This window comes from Zingiber officinale, chromosome 8A, assembly GCF_018446385.1.
Source record: "Zingiber officinale cultivar Zhangliang chromosome 8A, Zo_v1.1, whole genome shotgun sequence".
In the NCBI taxonomy this organism is placed as follows: domain Eukaryota; kingdom Viridiplantae; phylum Streptophyta; class Magnoliopsida; order Zingiberales; family Zingiberaceae; genus Zingiber; species Zingiber officinale.
The window spans coordinates 125,413,153-125,424,483 of NC_056000.1; the positions used below are offsets into that span (position 1 = coordinate 125,413,153).

The 11,331-nt window shown below is 45.3% G+C and overlaps 1 protein-coding gene and 1 pseudogene across 1 annotated transcript; one reads left to right on the plus strand and one right to left on the minus strand.

Annotated features, from left to right (window-relative positions):
* The first annotated feature begins 8,232 nt into the window (after window positions 1-8,232).
* LOC122011221 lies at window positions 8,233-9,112 on the plus strand. The gene is made up of 2 exons (XM_042567621.1): window positions 8,233-8,834; window positions 8,911-9,112. The coding sequence occupies exons 1-2, from the start codon at window positions 8,233-8,235 to the stop codon at window positions 9,110-9,112; spliced, it is 804 nt and encodes a 267-aa protein (XP_042423555.1).
* LOC122012763 lies at window positions 8,912-11,315 on the minus strand (annotated as a pseudogene).
* Between the last annotated feature and the right edge of the window lie 16 nt (window positions 11,316-11,331).

Consider the following 11,331-nt stretch of genomic DNA (forward strand, 5'->3'; position numbering starts at 1 on the left):
AAGTGCTCGACGAAGCAGATCTTGAGCCGTTCGGCTAAGCGTACGTTCTCCAAGTCGGGCGAAAGGTGCGCTAAATACAAATTTATATACTTTTTGGTCGCCTATGTACTTGCGATGCAGGAAGTAGAAAGAGGAAAGCACATTGAGTATTCTCTGCTGAAAGGAAGGCCAAGGTCGCTCGACCTGGCAAGGAGTTAGCCTTAAAGCCGTCTAGCCCAGACGTTAAACCATAGAGCCGCGCCGACCGGCTATAAATATCCGCGCTGACGAGCTCCGTCGTTAAAGATCAAGAGACGAGCCGGCGTCTATAAACCCTCCGAGCGGACGATCGACGAGCTCCGTCGTTAAAGATCGAGAGCCGCGCCGACCGGCTATAAATATCCGCGCCGATGAGCTCCGTCGTTAAAGATCAAGAGACGAGCCGGCGTCTATAAACCCTCCGAGCGGAAGATCGACGAGTTCCGTCGTTAAAGATCGAGAGCCGCGCCGACCGGCTATAAATATCCGCGCCGACGAGCTCCGTCGTTAAAGATCAAGAGACGAGCCGGCGTCTATAAACCCTCCGAGCGGAAGACCGACGAGCTCCGTCGTTAAAGATCAAGAGACGAGCCGGCGTCTATAAACCCTCCGAGCAGAAGATCGACGAGCTCCGTCGTTAAAGATCGAGAGCCGACCGGCTATAATATCCGCTACCGACGAGCTCCGTCGTTAAAGATCAAGAGACGAGCCGCGTCTATAAACCCTCCGAGCGGAAGATCGGCGAGCTCCGTCGTTAAAGATCGAGAGCCACGCCGACCGGCTATAAACGCCCGACGAGCTCCGTCGTTAAAGATCAAGAGACGAGCCGGCGTCTATAAACCCTCCGAGCGGAAGATCGACGAGCTTCGTCGTTAAAGATCGAGAGCCGCGCCGACCGGCTATAAATATCCGCGCCGACGAGCTCCGTCGTTAAAGATCAAGAGACGAGCCGGCGTCTATAAACCCTCCGAGCGGAAGATCGACGAGCTCCGTCGTTAAAGATCGAGAGTCGCGCCGACCGGCTATAAATATCCGCGCCGACGAGCTCCGTCGTTAAAGATCAAGAGACGAGCCGGCGTCTATAAACCCTCCGAGCGGAAGACCGACGAGCTCCGTCAAAGATCAAGAGACGAGCCGGCGTCTATAAACCCTCCGAGCGGAAGATCGACGAGCTCCGTCGTTAAAGATCGAGAGCCGCGCCGACCGGATATAAATATCCGCGCCGACGAGCTCCGTCGTTAAAGATCAAGAGACGAGCCGGCGTCTATAAACCCTCCGAGCGGAAGACCGATGAACTCCGTCGTTAAAGATCGAGAGCCGCGCCGACCGGCTATAAATATCCGTGCCGACGAGCTCCGATGTTAAACATCAAGAGACGCGTCGGCGTCTAAAAATAATCCGAGAGCAATATCGTCGACACGGCAATTACCCGCAGCCGATAATGTTAGACCGACGCTAAGTTCCGCTCAGACTCAAGGTATAAAAGGTTCTGGTCGGCCTATAACGAGCGAGTCTTGCTAGCAACACAGAATGATATTCGGCCGCACGGAAGGGCTGGGGAAAACACTTGAAAGAATGCACCTCGAATGCCAAAGGGGTGATAGCGGACGAGCGGACAGCACAGGTATTAGCAAGTGGACAGTGCAATAAGATAGAGTACACGAAAGGAAAGCATTTCATTAAAATTAAAAACCTTAGGCCGAGTGGCCTAAGTACAAAAAGATTCATGTTCAGCCGAGCGGCGAAATTACAAGAATTACTCGATGTAGTCGTAGAGGTCCCTCGGAATGTTGCTCAAGAGCTCCACTTGATCGCCGGCCGGAATATTGGTGGACTCCGGAAGAAGGCCCTTCGACTTCAGATAGGTCATAGTAGCCGTAATGGCCAAGTCAAAAGCCGAGTACATCCGCTCGCAAATTTTCTCCGAGAACTCGGGCGATCGGATGTGGCTTTGTCGGAGAGCGGCGACTCGGCTCGGCTCAGCATCCTGGTATTCTTTGAAGGTCGCCTGGGAGCTTGTGAGGGCCTCATTCAGACTTTCAATCTTCTCCGCATCGGCCGAGCGGCCTGCCTTCTCCCGGTCGAGCTGCTCCGTCAGCTCCTTTATCTTCAACTCCAGGCCCCGGGCCTCCACGTTTTTCTTCTCCAGATCGGAGATGGCTGTGTTCTTCCGAGTGGTGGCCAGAGTTATCTTCGTGTCAAGCGACTTGACTTGTCGCTCGGACTCGGCTAGGGCGTGGGCCTGGTCAGCTGTTTTCTTCTGCTCAGCAGCCAGCAGAGTTTGAGCTTTCTTCAGCTCTTTTTGCAGCTCGGAGTAGGAAGGGCCTTGGGAGCCGCTCGGACCGCCTGCCGCCCTCAGTTGCCTTATCTCCTCGTCCGCCATAGCCAGGCGGCTGGAAACTGCTATCTCTTCCACCCATCTCTGAAGCAAGACGCATTTGTTAAAAGCCGGGCGGAAATATCCAGACAAAACTTCAAAAAGCAACAAACTTACCCCCGTAGCCGCTTGCATATGGCTGTTGGCTAAGTTCTGGAGAGGGATCATTGCTACTCGCGCCCGAGCGTCGGCCCACATCTCGGCGAGGGGCCCTTTCAAAGTAATGGTGTGCTCTGAAGAGTAACTCGTATTGTGCGGCCGTGACCAGGGATCGCCCGACCGGGATCAGAAGCTGGCGCAGAAAATCGCGAATGGATGGTCGAGCGTTGGACTGAACGGCGAGCAGGGGGGAGAGTGTCGACTGGAGTGGCCTCAACCGGAGTAGGCAGCTCGTCCCAGTCAGAAGTCGTCCGATCGGACGAGATGGTCTCGGGCACTGGCGCCTTGCCTTTAGTAGTCGCAGCGGCCCAGTCGGGGGGTTGGACCGCGGAGGTAGCCGAGCGCAGCGGAGTCTCCACCCGGCGCCTCTTTTGCAGTGGCTGTTCCTCCTCCCGAACGGATTCTTCCTCGGTGGCCGTTGGTTCCCTGGAGGGGGCAGCTCCGCTGGCCGCCTGCCGTTGAGAGGTCGGAGCGGCCGATTCAGCCTGGGTGCCGCTCTCTCCTTCGTGAGAACCGACCGGCTGAATGCCTAGCGCCTCCATTTCCTTGGCCGCCGCAGCCTCCAGCGCCGCTGCCTTTCTCTTTAGAACGCCGGCCATCACCGAGTCCATGACGATTTCAGCTGCATGAAAAGAAGAAGAAATCAGTTAGCAATTAAGGCAAGTGCCCCAGCAAAATTCTTACCGAAGCCGGTCGGAAGTGGGGTCCGTATAGGACTCAGCCCAAAAATGTACATCACTCCCTCGTGAAGAAGTTTGTTGATGTCAAGCCGCAGACCGGCTAGTACATTTGCGGCGTGGAGATAATCCGGTCGGGTCTTGAATTTCTTCAACTCGGGAGGAGGAGGTAGACTGACCTGCCACTGGGTCGGAAAGTTTGGCTGACTGGGCATGCGGATGTAGAAATAATAGTCCTTCCAATGTTTATTGGAAGTGGGTAGTTTATTGAAGAAGACCAGACCGGGCCGAGCTTGGAACATAAAGGTGCTCGGCTCGGCTTGTTTAGGATAATAGAAATAAAAAAAGACCTCCGGGCGGAGGGGAATGTTGTGAATCTTAAACAAAACGACGACGCCGCAGAGGAGACGGAAGGTATTTGGTACTAAACTTCCGAGCGGCACGCCAAAATAATTATAGACGTCTGTTATAAAGGGATGCACGGGAAACCGTAGACCGGCGGTAAATTGGTCGCGGAAGACACAGAAACCACCGCGCGGCGGTCTGTGTGGCCGAGCGGCGGGACCAGCTAGACGAACTTCGATATCCTCGGGTATTTCGAAATTGTCAGCCAAAATATCAAAGTCCCGTTGTTCGAAACGGGACCGCATGGTAGTATACCATGGGCCTAGGGATTGTTCTTCGGGATGAGAGGAACTGGCCATGATCCGGATAGGAGAAATCACAAAAGGAAGTTCCAGAGACGAAGAAATGGAATTTCAAAGACTGGAGCTAGGGGAAGAAAGGCGAATTCGATACCGGAAAGGAAGGAGAGAAGCTCTAAAACCTTACTGAAGGAAGATGGATCGAGGAGAGGCGCCGGAGAGCGTCAGAGGGCAGCAACAAGATCACCGGAGCTCCAAAGCGCAGAGAGCAGCAGTAGAGGTAATGGAGGCGTGTGAAGGTGAAAAGGAAACGAAGAATTTATAGGGTGAGGGCCGGGCGGCCTCCACCGTCGGATCCAGGTCACGGGAATCAAAGCACACATCTAGCCGTTTATTTCGAATTGCTTCGATCACATCACAATATCATGCAACCGCCTCCGTACTCTGGTGGCCTTGCTCCACGTGGCAGTCAATCATTCGGAGCATTTAATGAAGGTATGATCGGCCTTGATGGCGAAGATTGGCGCAGAACGCGAGGAGATCCGGTGAAGGCCATCGTTGATTCATTCAAGGATATTTCTACGGCTGACCGAGCGGAGAGTATTAGCATTGAGGAGCCGCTCGGCTAGACTCACAGTCCAGTCAGTCGGACTATTCGCCTCCTTCGACTAGACTTGAAGGGGAGGCAAGTGATCCGGTAGTAAGAGCGGCCCCCCCTTTTCTTGCAAAGTCAACGCCAAGTGAAAGTCACCGGAGCAGCCGCCCATCCGAGGAGAGTGTGGTCCGACCGGACGGATGACCGTAGACGGCCGGCCCGACCGGACTGCCGGCCGGCCGATGGTATCGAATACCCGGATGGGTCTGGCCGGCTCGCACTTATGGTTGGAGGACACCCTGTCAAATCGGGGTTCCGACGCTCAGTTAAAAAGGTCACGGACCGAGCTGACCTTTTGACCGGCCACAGTCATAAAGCGCCCCTGTTTATTAGTCTCCACAAAGCGCAAGTAAACCACTGCGTATGTCCGGTCGGATGTTGAGGGAGCTGTCCGCTCGGACGACAAGTTTGGAGCAAGGAAAAAGACCCGAGGATTTCTCCTCTGACAACCGGTAGGTTTCACGTGTGTGTCATGCTCCAAATCTTGTGACAGGGGATTCTGCTGTCCCATCGAGGGCATGCTTTGACTGTAGCGATATGGGTCAGGTAAGTTTTTCTGACAGCCACATACCTAGAAAAGGACAGGTAAGCTTTCTGACAGCCACATACCTAGGAAAGGACAGAAGACACGTATGTATCTAGATACGCGTGCCCAGACCCTTCATAGCTCTATATAAAGAACCTCAGGTTTCGCCGGGGAGGTACGTATTCTGAGATTTTGGAAGCCGCTTTGTTCATCGTAGCTTACCTGACTTGAGCGTCGGAGGGCCGTCGCCGGGACACCCCTCCCGGCTCGGTTTTGCTGCAGGTTCACCGGAGCACTCGAGGATCCAGCAGGGAGCGCCGCATCCCTAGCGTTCGTTGACTCTTGGTTCGAACAGGATCACCCATGATATTTTTAGGTATAAAATGTTCAAAAATCAGTATAATTCATCTTAAATTCAGTACATTAAATTTAGAATCTAGTATATTTTTTATCAAATTGAGTACGATTCTTTTTTCATCTTAATTGTATCGAAAATATATTATATTTTCTTTAGATGATACTCAATTTGATGAAAAATATACTAGATTTTCTTTAAATGATAAATAATGCTGAATTTAGGAGGAATCATATTAAGAAAAAAATTGTGCTCAATTTAATAGAAAATATACTCGATTCTAGTTTAAAGTGTTGAATTTAATATGAATTATACTCGTTTTTAGACTATTTGTACCTAAAAAAATATGAGAGTTAATTTTGATAGAAAATATACACAATTTTCTTTAAATGGTACTCAATTGGATGAAAATATACTAAATTTTGTTTAAATGATATTGAATTTAGGAGAAATTATATTAAGCAGGTAAAAAATCATGTTCAATTTAATAGAAAATATACTTAATTCTAATGTAAAATACTGAATTTAACATAAATTATACTCGTTTTTAGATTTTTTATATCTAAAAAATATGAGAAATAATTTTCATAGAAAATATACTCGATTCTAGTATAAAATGCTGACTTTAAGAAGAATTATATTCATTCTTGGACTTTTTATACCTAAAAAATCTGAGGGCAATTAGGTCATGATATTTACATGAGAGGAATTGAAACAAAGAAAACTTTGCATGTAGGGAGTGGAAACAAAGTCTTTTGGATAGAGGGACAGTATGCAAAATTAAGAATGAGATTGGGAATTTTTCTCCACTTTACCGAAAAAATAAATGGATATTTTCAAAAAGGAAACACATATTTTTTTTAAAAAAACAATCAATATAAAATTTGATAATATGATTTTTATCATGCTAAAATTTATTTATTTGTAAACTAAGTACTAAAAAAAGAATATTGTCTAGGCCTTTATTAAAATCTTAATATTAAGTGCATATCATTATCATTGAAATGTTAAGTAATTTATTGATAAAACATCAAAGATTAATGTTGATTGAAAGCTAAATTTCATGATAATAATCTCACCTAGATAGGAAGGTTTGACAATTGCAACCTCTGGACCTACTCGAATATTTGTAATTTGATCTAATGTTTAGTTTCTTGACCTTAGTTTAGATGCTAGTTTACTCGTGTTTATCACCTTGCCATATTATTTCAACCACGAAATGACTTCTCGAAGGAAAAAAAAAATAATGAAAGACAATGCATCTCACATTAGATAGGCTTTGTATGATTAAAATTCTAGTAATTTATCTTCATTCTAGATTGCATAGGGATAGTCCTAAAGAGCCTGATATGAATTATCATCTTTTACTATACTTTATGCCCCTTCGTGATCAAGGAATATTCTAGTAAAATTTTGATCGCTAAAATATTCCTCGAGAGAGGGACGAAAGATAGAAAATTTAAATTTCAAAAAATACAAAAACAAAGATAGCGTATTTGTCTAGTATATTTGGGAGAAGAGGATAGAAGGAGGAAATTGTTTCTTGTTTAAATTACGGGAAAAATAGATACTCGAGACACCTGAACCAGGTACTTGGATTGACATTTTTTTAAAAACTTTTTTCTCCAGCGGTTCAAGTTAAAATAAAAATAATTTTTTTTAAAAAAATTAAGCATTTAAAGGGTATAATAATATATTTGGGATTTATATTTGAGGAAATATTGATTGTTTTTTTAAAAAAATATAATCGGGGAGTTTAGATTGAATCCAAGCGTCCTGACTAAGGTTTTCAGGTGCTTAATTGAACTAGGCGTCCCGACTGGTATCGCGGACAGTTGCATAGATGATTGCCGCACAGAATATCAAAACCATATATATATATATAATATACATATTATTCTGATAGTATGAGCAGTACGTGTGGACGCCTCATTGTATGAGAGACGTGTGTGTTTTACCGCTCATATATATATATATATATATATATATATTTTTTTTTTTATAGATCATCCGAGGATTTTTTTATTTAGGTGTGTACAAGATGTGCAGGATATTAATTTATATATATATATAAAAATTTAATATACCACGTCTTTATGTCTTCATACTGTGCACCGTGAGTAAAAAAAATATTTTTATTTTTTTGTTTTACTTAATATTATAATTCAATAAAGATAAAATTTAATTGACATAACTGAAAATCTAAAAAATAAATAAATAAAAATAAATCTGTTACACTGTGCCACCGTGGCTTCCAGCGTAGCAATGTTATATATTTATTTTGATGATCATCTAGAAGAAATTAATTTATTTAAAAATCAAATAAAACTTGATTTCTTTATATTTATTCAACTACAACAAAGAATACAATACTCAGAATTTTTAAAATTAAAAAATATTATACATTTGAATTTGATTATAAGAGCAAAGAATGTCGTAGTCATTATTTTAACCTACTTCCCATCTGTCACAGATATAAATTCAGTTCTGTGGTATCATACTTTCTCAATTTTCTAGACAGTCCCAACTTTAACTAATTAATAGATGATTTAAATACACTGAGTTTATAATTTCGTTACAAGGTTCCGAATAATCTGGGCCGTCAATCCTTCCCGCCCGCGCGCCGCCCATTCGCACCGTGGCAGCGTCCATTTGTGGCGCCGCTCCGGCCATCTACGGACGTCTTCTCTCGTCGGACGTCGCCTCCCAAGAGGCGCACGTCGTTGCAGACCCTATAAACGGAGACCCACCCCGGGAATGGCTTCTCGACACTTACAATCCCATCGAGATACATCGACACACATCAAGATCATCGGCAACAATGGCTTCTTCTTCTTCGCCCATTAACTCTATCTTCAACGTCTTCCAGTTCCACAAGGTCGACCGGAACATCTACGACAAGCTGATCGCCCATGGCACCGAGCCCGGCGTCGCCCGCAACGTCGTCGCCCTGTTCATATGGCTCGACACCATCGGCCTCGACGTCCTCTCCTACCTCGACGTCCACGCCAGCAACTCCTTCGCCTTCTTCCGCCTCGTGGCCGAGGCAGAGTCCGTGCTCGACTGCCTCCGCTGCGACGCCCCTCCGCGGGACTTCGCCCTCGCCATCCCCGTCATCGCCTCTCTCTCCGACCAGCCCATCGACCTCGGTTTCTTCTACTTCAACCGCCACGACGCCGCCAAGCGCATAGCCGGAGTCCTGGACGGCGCCGGCAGGGTCTTCTTCGACGACACTCTCTACTCGTCCTTCCTCCGGTACGAGGCGGCCTGTCGGCGGAACTCCGCGCCGCTGCCGGAGGAGCTGGCGAGGACATACGAGCTCGGCGCCACGGCCACGACATCGGAGGACCAGCGCTCCCTGTTCCTCACTTTTTCAAAAGGATTTCCGTTAACAAAGGAGGAGATCGAAGCATACTTCAGAGAGTAACTCGATCGATTAATAACTTTATTAATAATCAGTCGATGATTGATCGATACTAATTGTTTGATTAACTAACAGGAAGTGGGGGGATTGCGTAGAGAAAGTGGCGGTGCAGAGGCCGGCGGCGGGGTCGCCGGTCGGACCGCTGTATGGGAAGGTGGTGTTCACACGAGACGGCTACGCCGGGCTGGTGCTCAACGATACAAAGGTGTACAAGTTCGCCATCAACGGCAAACAAGTGTGGGCCCGCCAGTTTGAGCAGAAGAGGAGCAGGAACTAATATATATATATCCAAATAAGTTTTAGTAGATTAATTATTTCCTTAATATTGTCTCAAATGTTGTCTTTGTTATGAAAGTTTGTAGTTCAAAATCATATCTGCATTATGAAATTTATATTTAAAAAATATTTATACATTTTTAACGCCTTTCCACCCAAAATTTATATATATATATATATATATACACTCACCTCGAGTCCTCGACTGAGTGAGTCATCCAAAAGTGCACTATACTCTGTGTTCCCTTTCGTCTCAAAACGCTGCCCGCCCAGATGCGATATCCTTAAGAGATCCTTCCATGGTTGTAGAAGGTGGATTTCTCTGCAAGCGTAATGGAGGATAACAATCAACATTTGCTATAAAAACAAACAACCTTTAAGCGAAATTCACCTCAATGGCCGAAAGATCGGACAAAGGATCGATAGGTCGGCCTGCAGATTCCTTACGATCCTTCAATCCAACATTATGATCTGAAAAAGCATAAGTAGTATGATGTAGAACAGAAGAAACAAGTGCAACAAAGATGAGATAAAAAATCAGAAATAGAAGTCACTATTTACTGATCGTGGATCTCATCAATGCATTTTGTCCCAACTAATGACTCATATTATTCAGTGTGGGGATATCGTCATGATCTAAGAACAAAAAAAGAAACCTTATCCAAGAACAAACTTACACTGAATAGAATAGAATTTCCTCTTGATTGACCATGTTTGTTCCCATCCTCAATTCTCTCTTTTCACAAGAGTGTGCCACTCTCAATTGCTGATGATGAGTGCAACAACAAGAAAACGAAATATCACTCTATGAAAGTAATCATAATGCAATTTCAATAATGTTGTGTGACAAAGCTACTATATCATCATGTAACATAAAATATGCAGATTATCAGAGTACAACATGAGAAAATAGTCATATGATATTTTAAAAAGGAAACTAAAAATTTTAACAACCCAACAGGTTATGATTATAATTGCCACGAAGGCTTCATTCTAATGTATAGAAGTCAGATCAATCCAGATCACCACATGTATATGTACTGCTTTACTGCATTCACACAGTGCCTAATATTTCAATTGACTTATCTACATCAAGCTAATTTAATAGTCCACATCTAAATTTAATAATTCCAAAATAGATTACATTAACTAGATGAGAATATATTTAATTTAATTTAATAATCAATAAAATAAGAAAGATATCCCTTGGCTAAAGAAGAGTCTGTAGATGCAAAAGAATGGTTAATTGAATAACTTAAGAGCATAATTTTCAGCATAAACAGTTAATCATTGTATTCTTGTATGATCAGTAATGATTGGAAACTAGGAAAAAATTTGCAGTTTGATAATCATTCCAAGTGCAGATGCTACATCAACTGCCAAAGTGCTTTGTCTTTAAGCCCAAAGGACTCTTTTTAGGATTGGAAGGAGAATTATGACAAATATTCAAGGAAAATAATCTGGATCATAGGAAACTAAACAAACAGTTCACTGAAGTTGAAAGGATGAATCGAAACTATGCGTATTGAATCAAGTATCTAACAAGCACCTTTAGTCGATGGTTGACTGCCGGATGTATGCTAATCTGGCTATCTTCGACCTCACTCTCCTCCTCCTTCTCGTGGTCGGAAAGGGCGACGTTGAAATCGAAGGCCTCGGTGCGCTCGTTGAGTCCGAGACCGATGAAGGCGTGCTTTTCCCGGCCGTCCTCGATATTAAGAATGAAGTAGCGGGAGGAGTCGAGGGAGGGCTCTACGGAGCTCTCGCGCTGGTCAGGGAGCACGAATCAGGCGGCGGAGAGCTCGCCGGCCGGACAAGATCTTGTCGGACTGCAGCCACTCGCCGCATTTGTACCCGCCGCTACTGCTTCTCGGCGGGATCTGGTACACTGACGCGTCACGCACCACCAACAGCGTGCGTTCGAACGCCTCCTCATCCGCCGCCGCTTCAACCCCTCGCGACGACGACATACTTCGTCACCGGAATCGAGGTCGCAGTGCGGCGGAATCTGAAAATTTCCCACGAGATCAAAACTTCTTCATTTCGCGCAATCGAAACTCCGACAAGAACAACTCGTTTTACCTAGATTGAAAACGAACCGAAAATGCAAGCGATCTGAGCATCAACAATCGCCCTTCGCGACATCCTTCCTCTGCTAAATGTACCGGTATTTTCCTCTTTCTATTTGACTCCCCTATTTTGTTGGAAACATATTTGTTA

What these genes read in the sequence shown, in the direction of transcription:
- LOC122011221 (XM_042567621.1), top strand. Translation starts at nt 8,233, where the DNA reads ATGGCTTCTTCTTCTTCGCCCATTAACTCTATCTTCAACGTCTTCCAG. An exon ending in ATCGAAGCATACTTCAGAGA is followed by an intron (nt 8,835 to 8,910) that starts GTAACTCGATCG and finishes ATTAACTAACAG; the next exon opens with GAAGTGGGGGGATTGCGTAG.